The 12,968-nt window shown below is 35.8% G+C and overlaps 1 protein-coding gene across 2 annotated transcripts in view; it reads left to right on the top strand.

The window, feature by feature from the left end:
* Nucleotides 1-12,968, top strand: part of PTEN (phosphatase and tensin homolog) — a 94,960-nt gene that overhangs the window by 25,488 nt on the left and 56,504 nt on the right. For both annotated transcript variants that reach the window (XM_070043826.1, XM_070043825.1), the window contains exon 2: nucleotides 922-1,006. In XM_070043826.1, the coding sequence (XP_069899927.1) occupies nucleotides 922-1,006 (85 nt within the window). The remainder of the gene's footprint in view (nucleotides 1-921; nucleotides 1,007-12,968) is intronic.

Here is a 12,968-nt window from a genome sequence, read left to right as displayed (position 1 = left end):
AAGGCAGATTAGCTTGGCTGGTTTCTGTGTCAGAAAATCATGAGATTAGAGAGGGTTGATAGAGCTCAAGAATGAGAGCTAGTATGATGGACAAAATGCATAGAAATGTAGATTATTGGTGCTTTTTTATGGTTAATCTGATACAAATCTTTGAGGGTAGAAGTTTGTTTTATGCAACTGTAATATATAACATAAGTTAATAGAATGGGCATGCTAAATATTGGTTACCTTGTTTGGAAATGAGAATAAGTTTCTACCTCAGTTCAGCATTATCAAGTCATAAATACCAAGGGCTAGAAGAGATCATAGTGGTCTTCTCAACCTAACTATTGTGTAGAATAGGAAAGGTTGAGTTGTCCAATTTATACAACTGTTTAGAGGCATAGCCAGTTCTTAAATCTGACTTTGTAACTCTTAATTGTATCTACTTTTCTCTATACTGTAGTACCTTTTACAACCATGAGAAATGAGAAGTTGTACGCTGTTTTTTGTTTTGTTTTTATTTTGAGTTTTGTCCTGATACTTTAGGACTGTAAATATGGAAGTTACCTTTTACCTTAGGTGCATTCTCAATATACTGAGTAGAAGGATTTAAAAATTGTTTTGTCGTATAATTGCTTTGAGGATCTTTTGGGGGATCAATGTATTTACCTGTATTTCTTAATTACACATGATGGCTTATAAGTAAATACATTTGACAATCTTTTATTAGCGTAGCTTGTAGTGGGGAAAGCTGCTTTTTATAATCAGCTAATGTTTTAAAACATGTATATGTAGTTTGCATTGTTGTGTATTTCAATCAGCTAATGTTTTAAAATGTGTACATGTAGTTTGCATTGTTGTGTATTTCAGTCAGCTAATGTTTTAAAATGTGTACATGTAATTTGCATTGTTGCATATTTCCTTAACTTAAGTACTCAGATATTTATCCAAACATTATTGCCATGGGGTTTCCTGCAGAAAGACTTGAAGGCGTATACAGGAACAATATTGATGATGTAGTAAGGTAAGAACTCTTTAATTTTCTGTTTCAAATATTGATGTATATTCGTGTTGTATTTTCATTTAGAAAAGATTTCTAAACCACAGAAAAAGATGTACATTGTGATGTAAACTTTATTTTTATTATGTTGGTGACCTATAACTGCTTTTTTCTTGCTTCACGTACCTACTCAGCCTCAATGGGATAAAACTCATTTGATAAGAACTGACCTTTTACATAATCAGGTGTATGTGATATGATTTCATGGACTCCATAAAATGCCCCTCACCAGTTTAATGTCTGGATTCCATTACACTATGATTTTTGTCTTTTATTTCACAATTGGGTATTATCCTTAAAATCCTGAGTGGATTTATTCACATAAACTTATTTATGCTAAGGTGTAGGTACCTGGTACCATGTAATTTTACATAGAGCAGTTTATAATGGGGCATAAGTGTGCCAAGGACCTGAAGAAGTATTTGGTACAGGGGATCTAGAAAGGAGTTGCTGGGCATACCAAAGCCTAAGTGTTTGCTTTACAATTTTGCATAATTTTCTAAGTGTAATTATCATTCAGTTCTGAACAGTAGTTCTCAAGGCTCATTTAAGTAATTTTAAATACATTTATGACCTAAGAGTACGTAATATATTTTATGAGAGAAGGAATTTTTGTCTGCTGTGTAAATAGTCAATATGTTTTCTAATTTCAGAGCAAAAAATATGTGTATAAATAAATTAACTGTAAAATGTCAGTAGGAACTTTAATTGGCTTTTAAAAGTTAAAATTTTGGATTATTCCCTGTACTCTCAGAAGTATCTTTTTTGTAGACTTTCAATTTAAATATTTGGTGGTTATGAGAATTAAATGTTATAATGCGCAGGAAAACACTTTGTAAAGCTTTTTGCAGATGTAGAATCCTTTTTAAATAGTTGTCTTAGTATATAAGACTATCTGTACTCTCACATGAGCTAGGCATTGTTGTTTTACTAAGTGGTTAATTTTTAGCAATTTGCTTTGAGCCAGAGTATATTTACATTTTTGCAGTATGAGTTGTATCCAATTGGATTTTTGTAATGTTGTGTTCAGAATTAAATTTCAGTATCTACAAAAAACTCCCAGAGTTCTTTGTAGTTTCTGTTACGGTTATAGATGGTACATGAGGCTGTCAGAGGAACTATTTAAGAACTTGAAAATAGGAAATGAATTTGCCTTCTCATAGTTGGGCAGGACACGATGGAAGAATGTGTAATATCGCAGATCCATGGGAGCAACAGCTTGATATGGCTTAGTCAGTGATAATACCCATCTACAGAAAATAAAGTGAATGATAGAAAAAAGAATAAGAGAGGTAAAGTTTGACTCAAGAGATGGAGAATCTGGGAAATGAGCAGTGCAGTCATCAAACATGTGTTTGCTGCTGTGGTGCAGGAGTGTTTATCAGGCCTCTTTATGGCCTAGACGAAACATCTCTGAAGTCTGTCTACTTCACATTACTATAATTCTGTATTCAACCAAGTCAGGTTAATACTTATACGGAAAAGGAGTATGAGTACTCTGAGCAGAGGATGCGTTTTCTGATCACTGTAAGGATATCCTTGTGATAAATTATCCTAATTTTTACATTGTCCTCTTCTGAATGTGAATTAGTCTCTTTTGACTGAATTTACTGAGGCTGACTGATCATGTTTCAGATTACTGATAAAGTCCAGTTTCTGGTTCTATACGTATGACTATCAGATCTTAGGTTGTAATAACGTCATCAGGCAACTACTGTGCTGGGAAGTATTTTGATCTGTCATCTTCTGACTTCATAACCTCTGCTTTTATGCCTCTGAATTAAGATTCACACATTTAGCTTGTAATCAGGAACAAAGGTTGAAATTTGTTCTATCTTCTTTAAAGTTTATTTTATCTAGCTTTTGACTTTTTCAAATGTCACTCTTGAAAAGAGTTTTATGTGTATGGATTGTTATTTAGCCAGTGGTTACTTTAGCCAACTGATCTTGTCACCCCAGTGATAATGGTAATAGCACATAAAAATGAAAAATTATCAACTGAACATAATAGCTATGCTGTGCTTGTTTTTTTTAAAATTTATTTTATTATTGTATTTTATTTATTTATTGTTTCTGGCTGCGTTCGGTCTCCGTTGCTGTGCGTGGGACTTTCTCTAGTTGCGGCGAGCGGGGGCTTCTCATTGCGGCGGCTTCTCTTGTTGTGGAGCACGGGCTCTAGGTGTGCATGCTTCAGTAGTTGTGGCATGCAGGCTCAGTAGTTGTGGCGCACGGGCTTAGTTGCTCTGCGGCATGTGGGATCTTCCTGGACCAGGGCTTGAACCCGTGTCCCCTGCATTGGCAGGTGGATTCTTAACCACTGAGCCACCAGGGAAGCCCATTGTGCTTGTTTTGTTTTTGTTTTGGATTGGTGGATAAATGGCCAGTAAGGCTTTGTTGGCCTCAGTTACCCACCCTCCCTTAGTTTATGAGAAAGGATGAACAGTGACCAGGAAGGAAGATGTAGTTTTTCCTATGAAGTAAAATGAAAATAAATAATTCCTAAGTAGATTGCATGTTAGGATTAACCTCTCCATGGAAATGACTGTCTCTAGTACCTAAATAATTGATTTCCTTGAATGGCTTACACTATATTGGAGACACTAGTACTAATCAGTAATGATTCCTTTTTGGTTCAAAGATGATAACATCTCAGTGAAAAATGTATTTTCTTATATCTTTTCTGTTAACAAAAAGAAAACATGGGGATTTAGACATTGGGATGTCTAAAGAATACTTAAAATTACCTTTTCTTCTCTAATTCCATATTTTCCCTATGATTTTCCCCCCAAGCAGGAAATATTGTACAGAATTCAGACTTGGTTGTTGCTGTACGTCATTGCTTTGAGTAAAATAAAATCAAATTACAAATATCTTCATGCTTAAATTATTTAACCGTTTAGGGATATGGTTTATTATAGCAACGTGAGATTTTATACTTGAGGTACTCAAAGTAATACTTCTGTGACAGATATTTAACTTCTCCTTTCGAAGTTACCTCCTGGGATCAGGAATTTAATGTAAAAAATAAAAAGAGGTGAAAAAGAGAACCAAGTTGAAATTTTTTACTATCTTAACTGCAAATGTTTTCTTTAATAAGCGATCAGAATTGACAGGACAGGACAGGGTCATTTCATAGAAGGGAAGTTGAAGAACTAGCTCTTCCCAGATTTTTTTTTCTTCTTAATACTGCCTTCTCTCCCCGTTTTTTCTTGCCACTAAACTCTTGCTGTGACCAGCTGGTAATATGAAACAATGTTTTATTCAGGTGATTGATTATTCTTTGATATGTATATTAATCTTGTGTGTGTGTGTGTGTGTGTGTGTGTATTAATCTTATCCCTCAGGCTAATATTGAAGTTATCTAATTTACATGTTATCTGGTATAAATCTAGGCAATTTTTTTTTTTTTTTTTTTTTTGGTACGCGGGCCTCTCACTGTTGCGGCCTCTCCTGTTGCGGAGCACAGACTCCGGACGCACAGGCTCAGCGGCCATGGCTCATGGGCCCAGCCGCTCTGCGCATGTGGGATCTTCCCGGACTGGGGCACGAACCCGTGTCCCCTGCATCAGCAGGCAGACTCTCAACCACTGCGCCACCAGGGAAGCCCAATCTAGGCAATTTTTAACAAATTGATGCTTCATATGTTTAACAGACATAGCTTGAGAACTGTTCTGTACCTAATCAATCAGGAAAGTTTAGGTTTAATAGAGGTGAACTGGCTTTCTTACTGCAGAAGCTTTAATGTGCTATTACTCATTGTAAATCTCCAAAGAATGAAATTTTAATATGTTGCTTTCCTTTTTTTTTCTTTTCTTTCCATTTCTCTTCCTCTCCCTCCTTCCCCCCTTCTATCTCTCTTTTCTTTTGTAGTATAGTAAATAGCATCTCTCTAGTGCTAATAGTGTTCCATGGAGCACAATTTGGGAAATGTTGAAAATGAAAAAAGATGTATATAACAATATTTTCCTCTAGTTTGTCAGTAGGAAATAATTTACTTCCTCCTCTTTTATTGGAAAGATTTTAGATGTGGGAAGATTTCTGTATTTATTATGAGGAAATGCTTAGAGCTCAGTCTCCTGATATTTAGTGATTTTTGAAAAAAGCCTTTATTCATTGTCTTGTATACTATCAGCTTTTTTACCCATATATAAGCAGCTGTATTATAGATTCAAAAGTCCATCTTCCCCTTTCCTGTTTTATACATTTTCTTCCCGAAGAAAAATTTCAGATATTCTTTCTTGGGCTTCTCTGGTGGCGCAGTGGTTGAGAGTCCGCTTGCTGATGCAGGGGACACGGGTTTGTGCCCCGGTCCGGGAAGATCCCACATGCCGCGGAGCGGCTGGGCGCGTGAGCCATGGCCGCTGAGCCTGCGCGTCCGGAGCCTGTGCTCCACAACGGGAGAGGCCACAACAGTGAGAGGCCCGCGTACCACCAAACAAACAAACAAAAAAACTTTTCTTAATCACATGCTGATCTCTCAATCAACCTTAATTTTATGTTGATTTTCAATAAAAAAGGTGTTTGTCATCTCAACACTACCATTATTGGTTATTCAGTGAAAAAGAGTTGAAAAGAGATTATTTAGAGGAAAGCTTCAAAATAATTTAGAGGAAAGGATATCAGTTCCCTCTCCCTTTCCAACAGCTTTCGACTAATTCCCTCATATTGCCTCTCTGTTTCCTGCCTCCTTTTTTTTATTGAGGTGTAAATCCCATAACATAAAATTAACCACTTTAAAGTATACAATTCACTTACATTTAGTACCCTCACAATGTTTTGTAACCACCACCTCTGTCAAGTTCCAAAACATTTTTTATCACCCCAGAAGAAAACCCTGTCCCTATTTGCTGCCTCCCATTTCTTTTGTTAGTCTTTTTTTTTTTTTTTTGCCGTTCGCGGGGCTCTCACTGTTGTGGCTCCTCCCGCTGCGGAGCACAGGCTCCTGACACGCAGGCTCAGTGGCCATGACTCACGGCTCACGGCTCACGGCTCACGGCTCACGGGCCCAGCCACTCCGCAGCATGTGGGATCTTCCCGGACCAGGGCACGAACCTGTGTCCCCTGCAACGGCAGGTGGACTCTCAACCACTGCGCCACCAGGGAAGCCCTGTTAGTCTTATTCTTTACAAATAGTGAAGCCATGAAGGATTTGACAATGATTAAATTATCTGCACCAATTCAATTTTTGATATTTTAATAATAGGTAACATTTACATTTATTATATACATGTGTTACTGTTGTATAAGCAGTTTACATGCGTCATCTTATTAAATTGCTACAGTAAACCGATCACCATTTCATAGATGGTTTAAAAGAAGCTAACTTCCCCAAGTGCCACAGCTGGTAAGAACTGAGGCTGAGGATTGAGTCCAGGTCTGTCAGATTCCAAAGCTGATTTCCTTAATAACCATAAAATCCTGTATATCAGAGGACAAAAACTGGAAACTCTTGGGCTCATCTAGCTTGTTGATGTCCTTTGTTTGGCCTAACACAGTGTTGGTCCCCACACAGTGTGGGAACTCATCAAAGAAAATCGTTTCTGGTATTATACCAGATATTTCTTTAGGATTTGAGTCTCCAGATTGAAAAGACCTATATAGTGCCAAGCACAATAAATGAGAACAGGCCAATACCAGGCAAATTATTTTGAAATTAAAAATACCAAGAATAATGAGAATTTCTCAAAAGCTTTCAGGATCATTTAGAAAGGATTAGGAATATCAGTGGCATCTAACTTCTCAGCAGTAGAATTAAAGATAGAAGATGGAGGAACAGCACTTCAGATGTTCTGCAGTCAGCCTAGAATTCTGTGTCTAGCCAAACCATCAATCAAGTGCAAGAGTAGGAAAAAAAAGACACTCAAGGACTAAAAACAATTTGTCCTTGTAACATATCTTAGGAGATTACTAGAAGATGTGCCCTAGCAAAACAGGGAAATAATCCATGGAAGAAAAGAAAAGGGCTTCGATAAACAGAGAATACAACTCAGAAACAACAAAGGAAAGTCCCAGGGTGACAACGGTGCCACAAAGCTGAAGAGTAACCAGTAGTGATTAGAGCAGTAGGACAGAGGGCTGCAGGGAAAGAAATTATAGGTGGATATTGAAATATTTAGGAGAAAATATAATAGATTCTTAGGAAATTAGGTGAGTTAGAAACAGGAAGCAATTTAAATTTAATATCTGTTGATTTATTTAACCCAAAATTGTGATGGTGCCATTTGGAGGGGATTAAGAGAAATGAAATATTTGTGTTGGGGGTACTACTGGTTTTGTAAGCCTCCTCTAACATGGCAGAAAATATGTAGGTAATTGATAAATCTACAAAAAGCATTATTATGTATATTATGTAGAAATGCTGAATTAAATACCAGGAAAAGGAATTCCAGTACTTGAGGGTAGTTGCTTTGGGGGGAAAAAATATGGGTTTGAGGATGAAAAGAGATGGAAATGAGTAATTTTTTTTTTATTGTGGTATAATATATATAAGGTAATTTCATTTTAACCATTTTTAAGTGTACAGTTTCAGTAACATTAAGTATATTCACTTTCTTGTGCAACTATCACCGCTATCCATCTCTAAAACTATTTTATCATTCCATACTGAAATGTACTCTTTAAACAGTAACTCCCCATTCCCCCTACTCCCAGCCCCTGGAAACCACTGTTCGATTTTCTGTTTCTATATGTTTGACCATTCTAGGTACCTTAGATAAGTGGAGTCATTTAATATTTATCTTTTTTTTTTGTGACTTACTTCACTTAGTGTAATTTCTTTAAGGTTCACCCATATTGTGGTATGTGTCATTGTATGTATATACCACAATCTGTTTATCCATTCATCTGTTGATGGACACTTGGGTTGCTTCCACCTTTTGACTATTGTAGATAATGTTGGTATGAGCATGGGTCTACCAGTATGTGTTCAAGTCTCTGCTTTGAATTTGTTTAGGTATACACCCAGAAGTGGGATTGCTGGGTCAAATGGTCATTCCACGCTTAATTTTTTGAGGAACTATTGTATTGTTTTCTACTGTGGCTGTATCATTTTACATTCCTACCAGCAATGTACAGATGTTCCAATTTCTCCACATCCTCGTTGCCAACACTGCTATTTTCTGGGCTTTCTGGGTTTTTTTTGTTTGGTTGGTTGTTTCTTTTGGATGATAGCCATCCGAATGGGTGTAAAGTGGTATCTCATTGTGGTTTTGATTTGCATTTCCTTAATGATAAATGATGTTGAGCATCTTTTCATGTGCTTATTGACCATTTTTATATCTTCTTTGGAGATATATCTATTTAAGTCCTTTGCCTGTTTATGAGTTGGATGGTTTGTTTTTTTGTTGTTGAGTTTTATATATCTGGATATTAATCCTTTATTAGATACGTGATTTGCAAATATTTTCTTCCATCCTATGGGTTGCCTTTTTACTATGTTGCTTTTGTCCTTTGATACATAAAAGTTTCAAATTTTGATGCAGTTCAGTGTATCTATTTTTTGTTGCCTGTGTCTTTAGTGTTGCATCCAAGAAATCATTGCTAAATCCAATGTCATGAGCTTTTCCCCTGGCTTTCCTTTTAAGAGTTTTATAGTTTTAGGTCTTTGATCAATTTTGAGTTAATTTTTGTATATGATGTAAGATAAAAGTCCAGCTTAATGCTTTGGCAAGTGGATATCCACGTTTCCCAGCACCTTTCTCTATTGAATAATTTTGGCACACTAGTCAAAAATCATGTGACAGTATATACAAGGTTTTATTTCTGAGCTCTGTATTCTATTCCATTGGTGTATGTCTGTCTTTATGCCAGTACCATACATTGTAGCTTTGTACAAAGTAAATTTTGAAATCAGGAATTGTGAGTCCTACAACGTTGTTCTTCTATTTCAAGGTTGTTTTGGCGATTTAGGGTCCTGTGAGAATCCATATGAATTTTAGGATGGAATTTTCTATTCATGCAAAAGAAAATAGTTGCTGAGATTTTGATAGGAATTGCATTAATCTATAGATTGCATAGTATGGTATGAAATCTTAATGATATCAAGTCTTCTAATCCAGGAACATGAGATATCTTTCTGTTTATTTAGGTCTTCTTTAATTTTTTTTAACAGTGTTTTGTAGCTTTTTGTGTACAAGTATTTCAACTCCTTGCTTAAGATAATTCCTAGATATTTTATCCTTTTTGATGCTATCGTAAATAGAATTGTTTTCTTAATTTTCCTTTTTGGATTGTTCATTGTTATTGTATAAAAATGCAACTGATTTTTGCATGTTAATTTTGTATGCTGCTACTTTGCTGAATTTGTTTATTCTAACAATTTTTTTGTGGCATCTTAAAAGTTTTCTATATATAAGATCATGTCATCTGCAAACATAATTTTACTTCTTTCTTTCTAATTTGGATGCCTTTTTTTCTTCTTCTTGCCTAATTACTCTGGCTTGAACATTCAGTACTATGTTTGAATGGAAGTGGCGAAAACAGGCCTCCTGCCTTGTTATTTACTTTAGAGGAAAAACTTTGTCTTTTACCATAGCATATCATATTAGCTGTGGAGTGTTGTTGTTTTTTTTTTAATAGACTTTATTTTTTAGAGCCATATTACATTTGCAGCTATATTGAGCAGAAGGTACAGAGATTTCCCATATACCCCCTGCTATTCATGCATAGCTTCCTCATTATCGATGTCCCCAACCAGAGTGGTACATTTGTTAAAATTGATGAACCTACATTGACACATCTTTATCATGTGAAGTCCATAGTTTACATTAGGGCTTGGTATTGTACAGTCCGTGGGTATGGACAAATTTATCATTATAAATATATATCCACTATTATAGTATCATACAGAGTAGCTTTACTGCCCTAAAAGTGGTCTGTGCTTCGGCTATTCATCCCTCTTTCTCCCCAGCCTCTGGCAACCACTGATGTTTTTACAGTCTCCACTGTAAAGCTTCTGTTTGACTTTTCCAGAATGTATTATAGGTAGAATTATCCAGTATGTAGCATACAGAAACTCTCTTCCTATTCAATATGGCAGTATATGAAAACTCCACAGCACGCTGTGTACAACTACTTTGGGAAGACAGTTGGTGGTTTCTTACAAAACCACACCTACTCCATACAGTCAAGCAATGCACCCCTTTGGCTGTTTACCCGAAGAAGTTGAAGACTAGTGTTCACACAGAAAGACTTAGTGTTCATCCTTTTCATGGATGTCATACTTCTTAAATGTCTGGCTCCCAAAAGAAGAAAAGGGAAAAAAAATAGGCTCTGGATCTCTAAATCCCCTGGAAGCCATTTCAATTGTTGGGAATTGCAACAATGGCAGCCTGCTTCTGTGTCTGCACATCCATAATCGTAATCAGAAGCAGCAGTCAAGGATCAAGACACAGATCTCTGATATTTGGAGGACAAGTCCCACAGGCTCCATCAGGAATACATCCATGGCTGCCTGCTGGGAGGGGATGAGGGGTGGATAGCTGCTACCACACCAAGAGTTGAAATTGAAATTAACTGTGATTTACTGTCCAGGCCTTCTCCTGGAAGCTGCAAGCTTTTGAATAGACTCCAGAGTTCCAAAATAGTTACATCAGACAGATTATGCCAGTACAATTTTTGTCTAGGTGGGGAGATGCATTCCTAGTGCTTCCTATTCTGCCATCTTCACTCAAGTAATTTTTTATTACAAACTTTTTATATCTCTTGGAATATATATGTTTATATATTATTTTGACAAAAATAATTTTAAAAATTTTGCACATTGGAAGCTTATTTAGAACTATCTCATAGGAATTCTTTGAGGAAAGGAAAGACTTAAAAAATAAGACAGTGTTTATTCTCACAACTGTCTTTAATGAATTCAGATTTTATATATATATGAAATTATTTGAAATAAGGTATAGAAATGAGAGAGATTTGAATTCAAGATTTTTTAAGTTTTGAGGGTATTACCTCTCTGCTCTTGTCTAAGTTCTTATTCTCAACTTTCCAAGTATCCACAGTTAAATTTTCCCATTTCCCTTTGGAAAGTGCTGTTTTCTTGCTTTTTTCCGCCTTTCCATTGTACCAGACTTATAAGGCAATGAGCCAATTGTGGGCATGAAATCCTTGGGAGGAGAGAGGAGGAAGTGGGAGGGACAGTCATGCTGAATGTTTCCCTAAGTAATATTCAAGTTCTTTGAGAGAACTTACCCTCCCTCCTTTAAAAAAAAAATGCTGTGATGTTTTCTTTTAAATAGATTGTTTATTCTCCTGCCTGTCTCACTGTTGCCCACAGTGCTAGATAAGAAATTACAGTAAAGTTCAAATATTAAAGGGAGCACACAAAAAAGTATGTGTGTGATTTCACCAACCCTCATTAAAAAAAAAAAGAAAAGAAAACTATAGGAAAATAAAAGAAAGCAGTCAGGGTTCTTGGTTGCACATGACAAAAGGTAACTCTAATTAGCTTAATTAGAAGACAATTTTTTGAAAAATATTAGATAGCTCATAGCTAGAGAACCAGACTTTGAAGATTTTCAGAAGCTAAGAGAAGCAGGGCATAGTCAAGAGGTTATAATAAGAGTATCCTATGCTGAGGACATTGCTGCTTGGATATTTGCTGTCCCAGATACTGCCACCATGACTGGATATTGGTGGCTGTGCTCATAAACTTTAAGTTCCTCTGGAGATCTCTCTGAATAATCTCTGACTACTCCGCACCTTGCTCTCACTACCGGGATTCAGTGTTCAGAACACAAGGACATAACTGATCTTAGACGTTGTACATGTGATGCGAGCAAGATGGGGAAGGGTGTATTTGCTTCTCATCTCTTGAATTCTCCAAAATGGAATGGTTTTGGATGCTCAGCAGCCTAGAGATGGCAAATATCCCCTACAGATTTCTCCTATTTTACATGTCCCACCCTCAGACCCTCTTCCCAAAGATATCTACAATTAAAAGTTTCACATATTCTTTAAAAAATTGTTTTCATCTTATACTCACTTTTTAAAGAATTACAAATGAGAACATACTGCATATTCTTTTTTCATTTAACATACTTAGGAATTTTCCATATTGGTGTGGAGATATAATTGATTATTTTATTGGTTGTCTTTTATTCCATTTTATGATCATACCATAATAAACAGCCTGCCCAGATACATTTTTTAGGGTATTTCCAGTTATTGCTATTGAAAACAGTGTTCTAATGAAAAGCTTCACACATTTATCTTGGTGTCCTTTTGCAAGTACTTATAATCCTTAAGGTAAATTCTTTGCAGTGGGTCCAGTGGGTCCATGGTTTAAACTAAAAAATGGTATCATTTTATATTCTCACCAACATGTATGAGTCTTGCCCCTCTCACAGTCTTGGTGAACTGAATATTATGAAACTTAAAACTTTTTACTATTTGTTGTAATTTGATTTTTGATTGCATTTCTTTTTGAGGTTGAACAACTTGGTGATCTTTATTGGTCTTAACAGATTTTTCCTTGGTTTGTTTGTGTATACCACCCTATTATTATTTTTTTCTTAATGATTTTTATGAACTTTTTGAAAATTAGCAAATTAGTGGTACCGTTTCTTCAGACCATTTTTATAATGCTATGCCACTCTTGCCATTTGAATTTTACAACTACAAGATTCAGATGAAGCAGTGATAAAGAGCTTAGTGTATTATTTCTGTTTGAATTATTTATTGTTAACTGTCTTCTCTACTAATATGTATAATCATGGAATAGCAGAGATTTTTGTTGATAGCTGTTTGTTAAGAAATGTTCTTTAAGAGATAGCCTTGCTTAAATTGCAAATAAAAAATGCTTTTAATCCAGAGAAATATCATGTACCAATCGCTCTTGAGTTATTGAATCAGAGCAATATTCTCTTGGACAGAGAAGATAGAAGTGAAAAGGAGATTTAGGAGTTCCTGCTTTTTTTCTACCTCT

The sequence above is a fragment of the Globicephala melas genome, chromosome 16, assembly GCF_963455315.2.
Source record: "Globicephala melas chromosome 16, mGloMel1.2, whole genome shotgun sequence".
In the NCBI taxonomy this organism is placed as follows: Eukaryota; Metazoa; Chordata; class Mammalia; order Artiodactyla; family Delphinidae; genus Globicephala; species Globicephala melas.
This window is presented reverse-complemented; position numbering and strand designations above follow the sequence as displayed.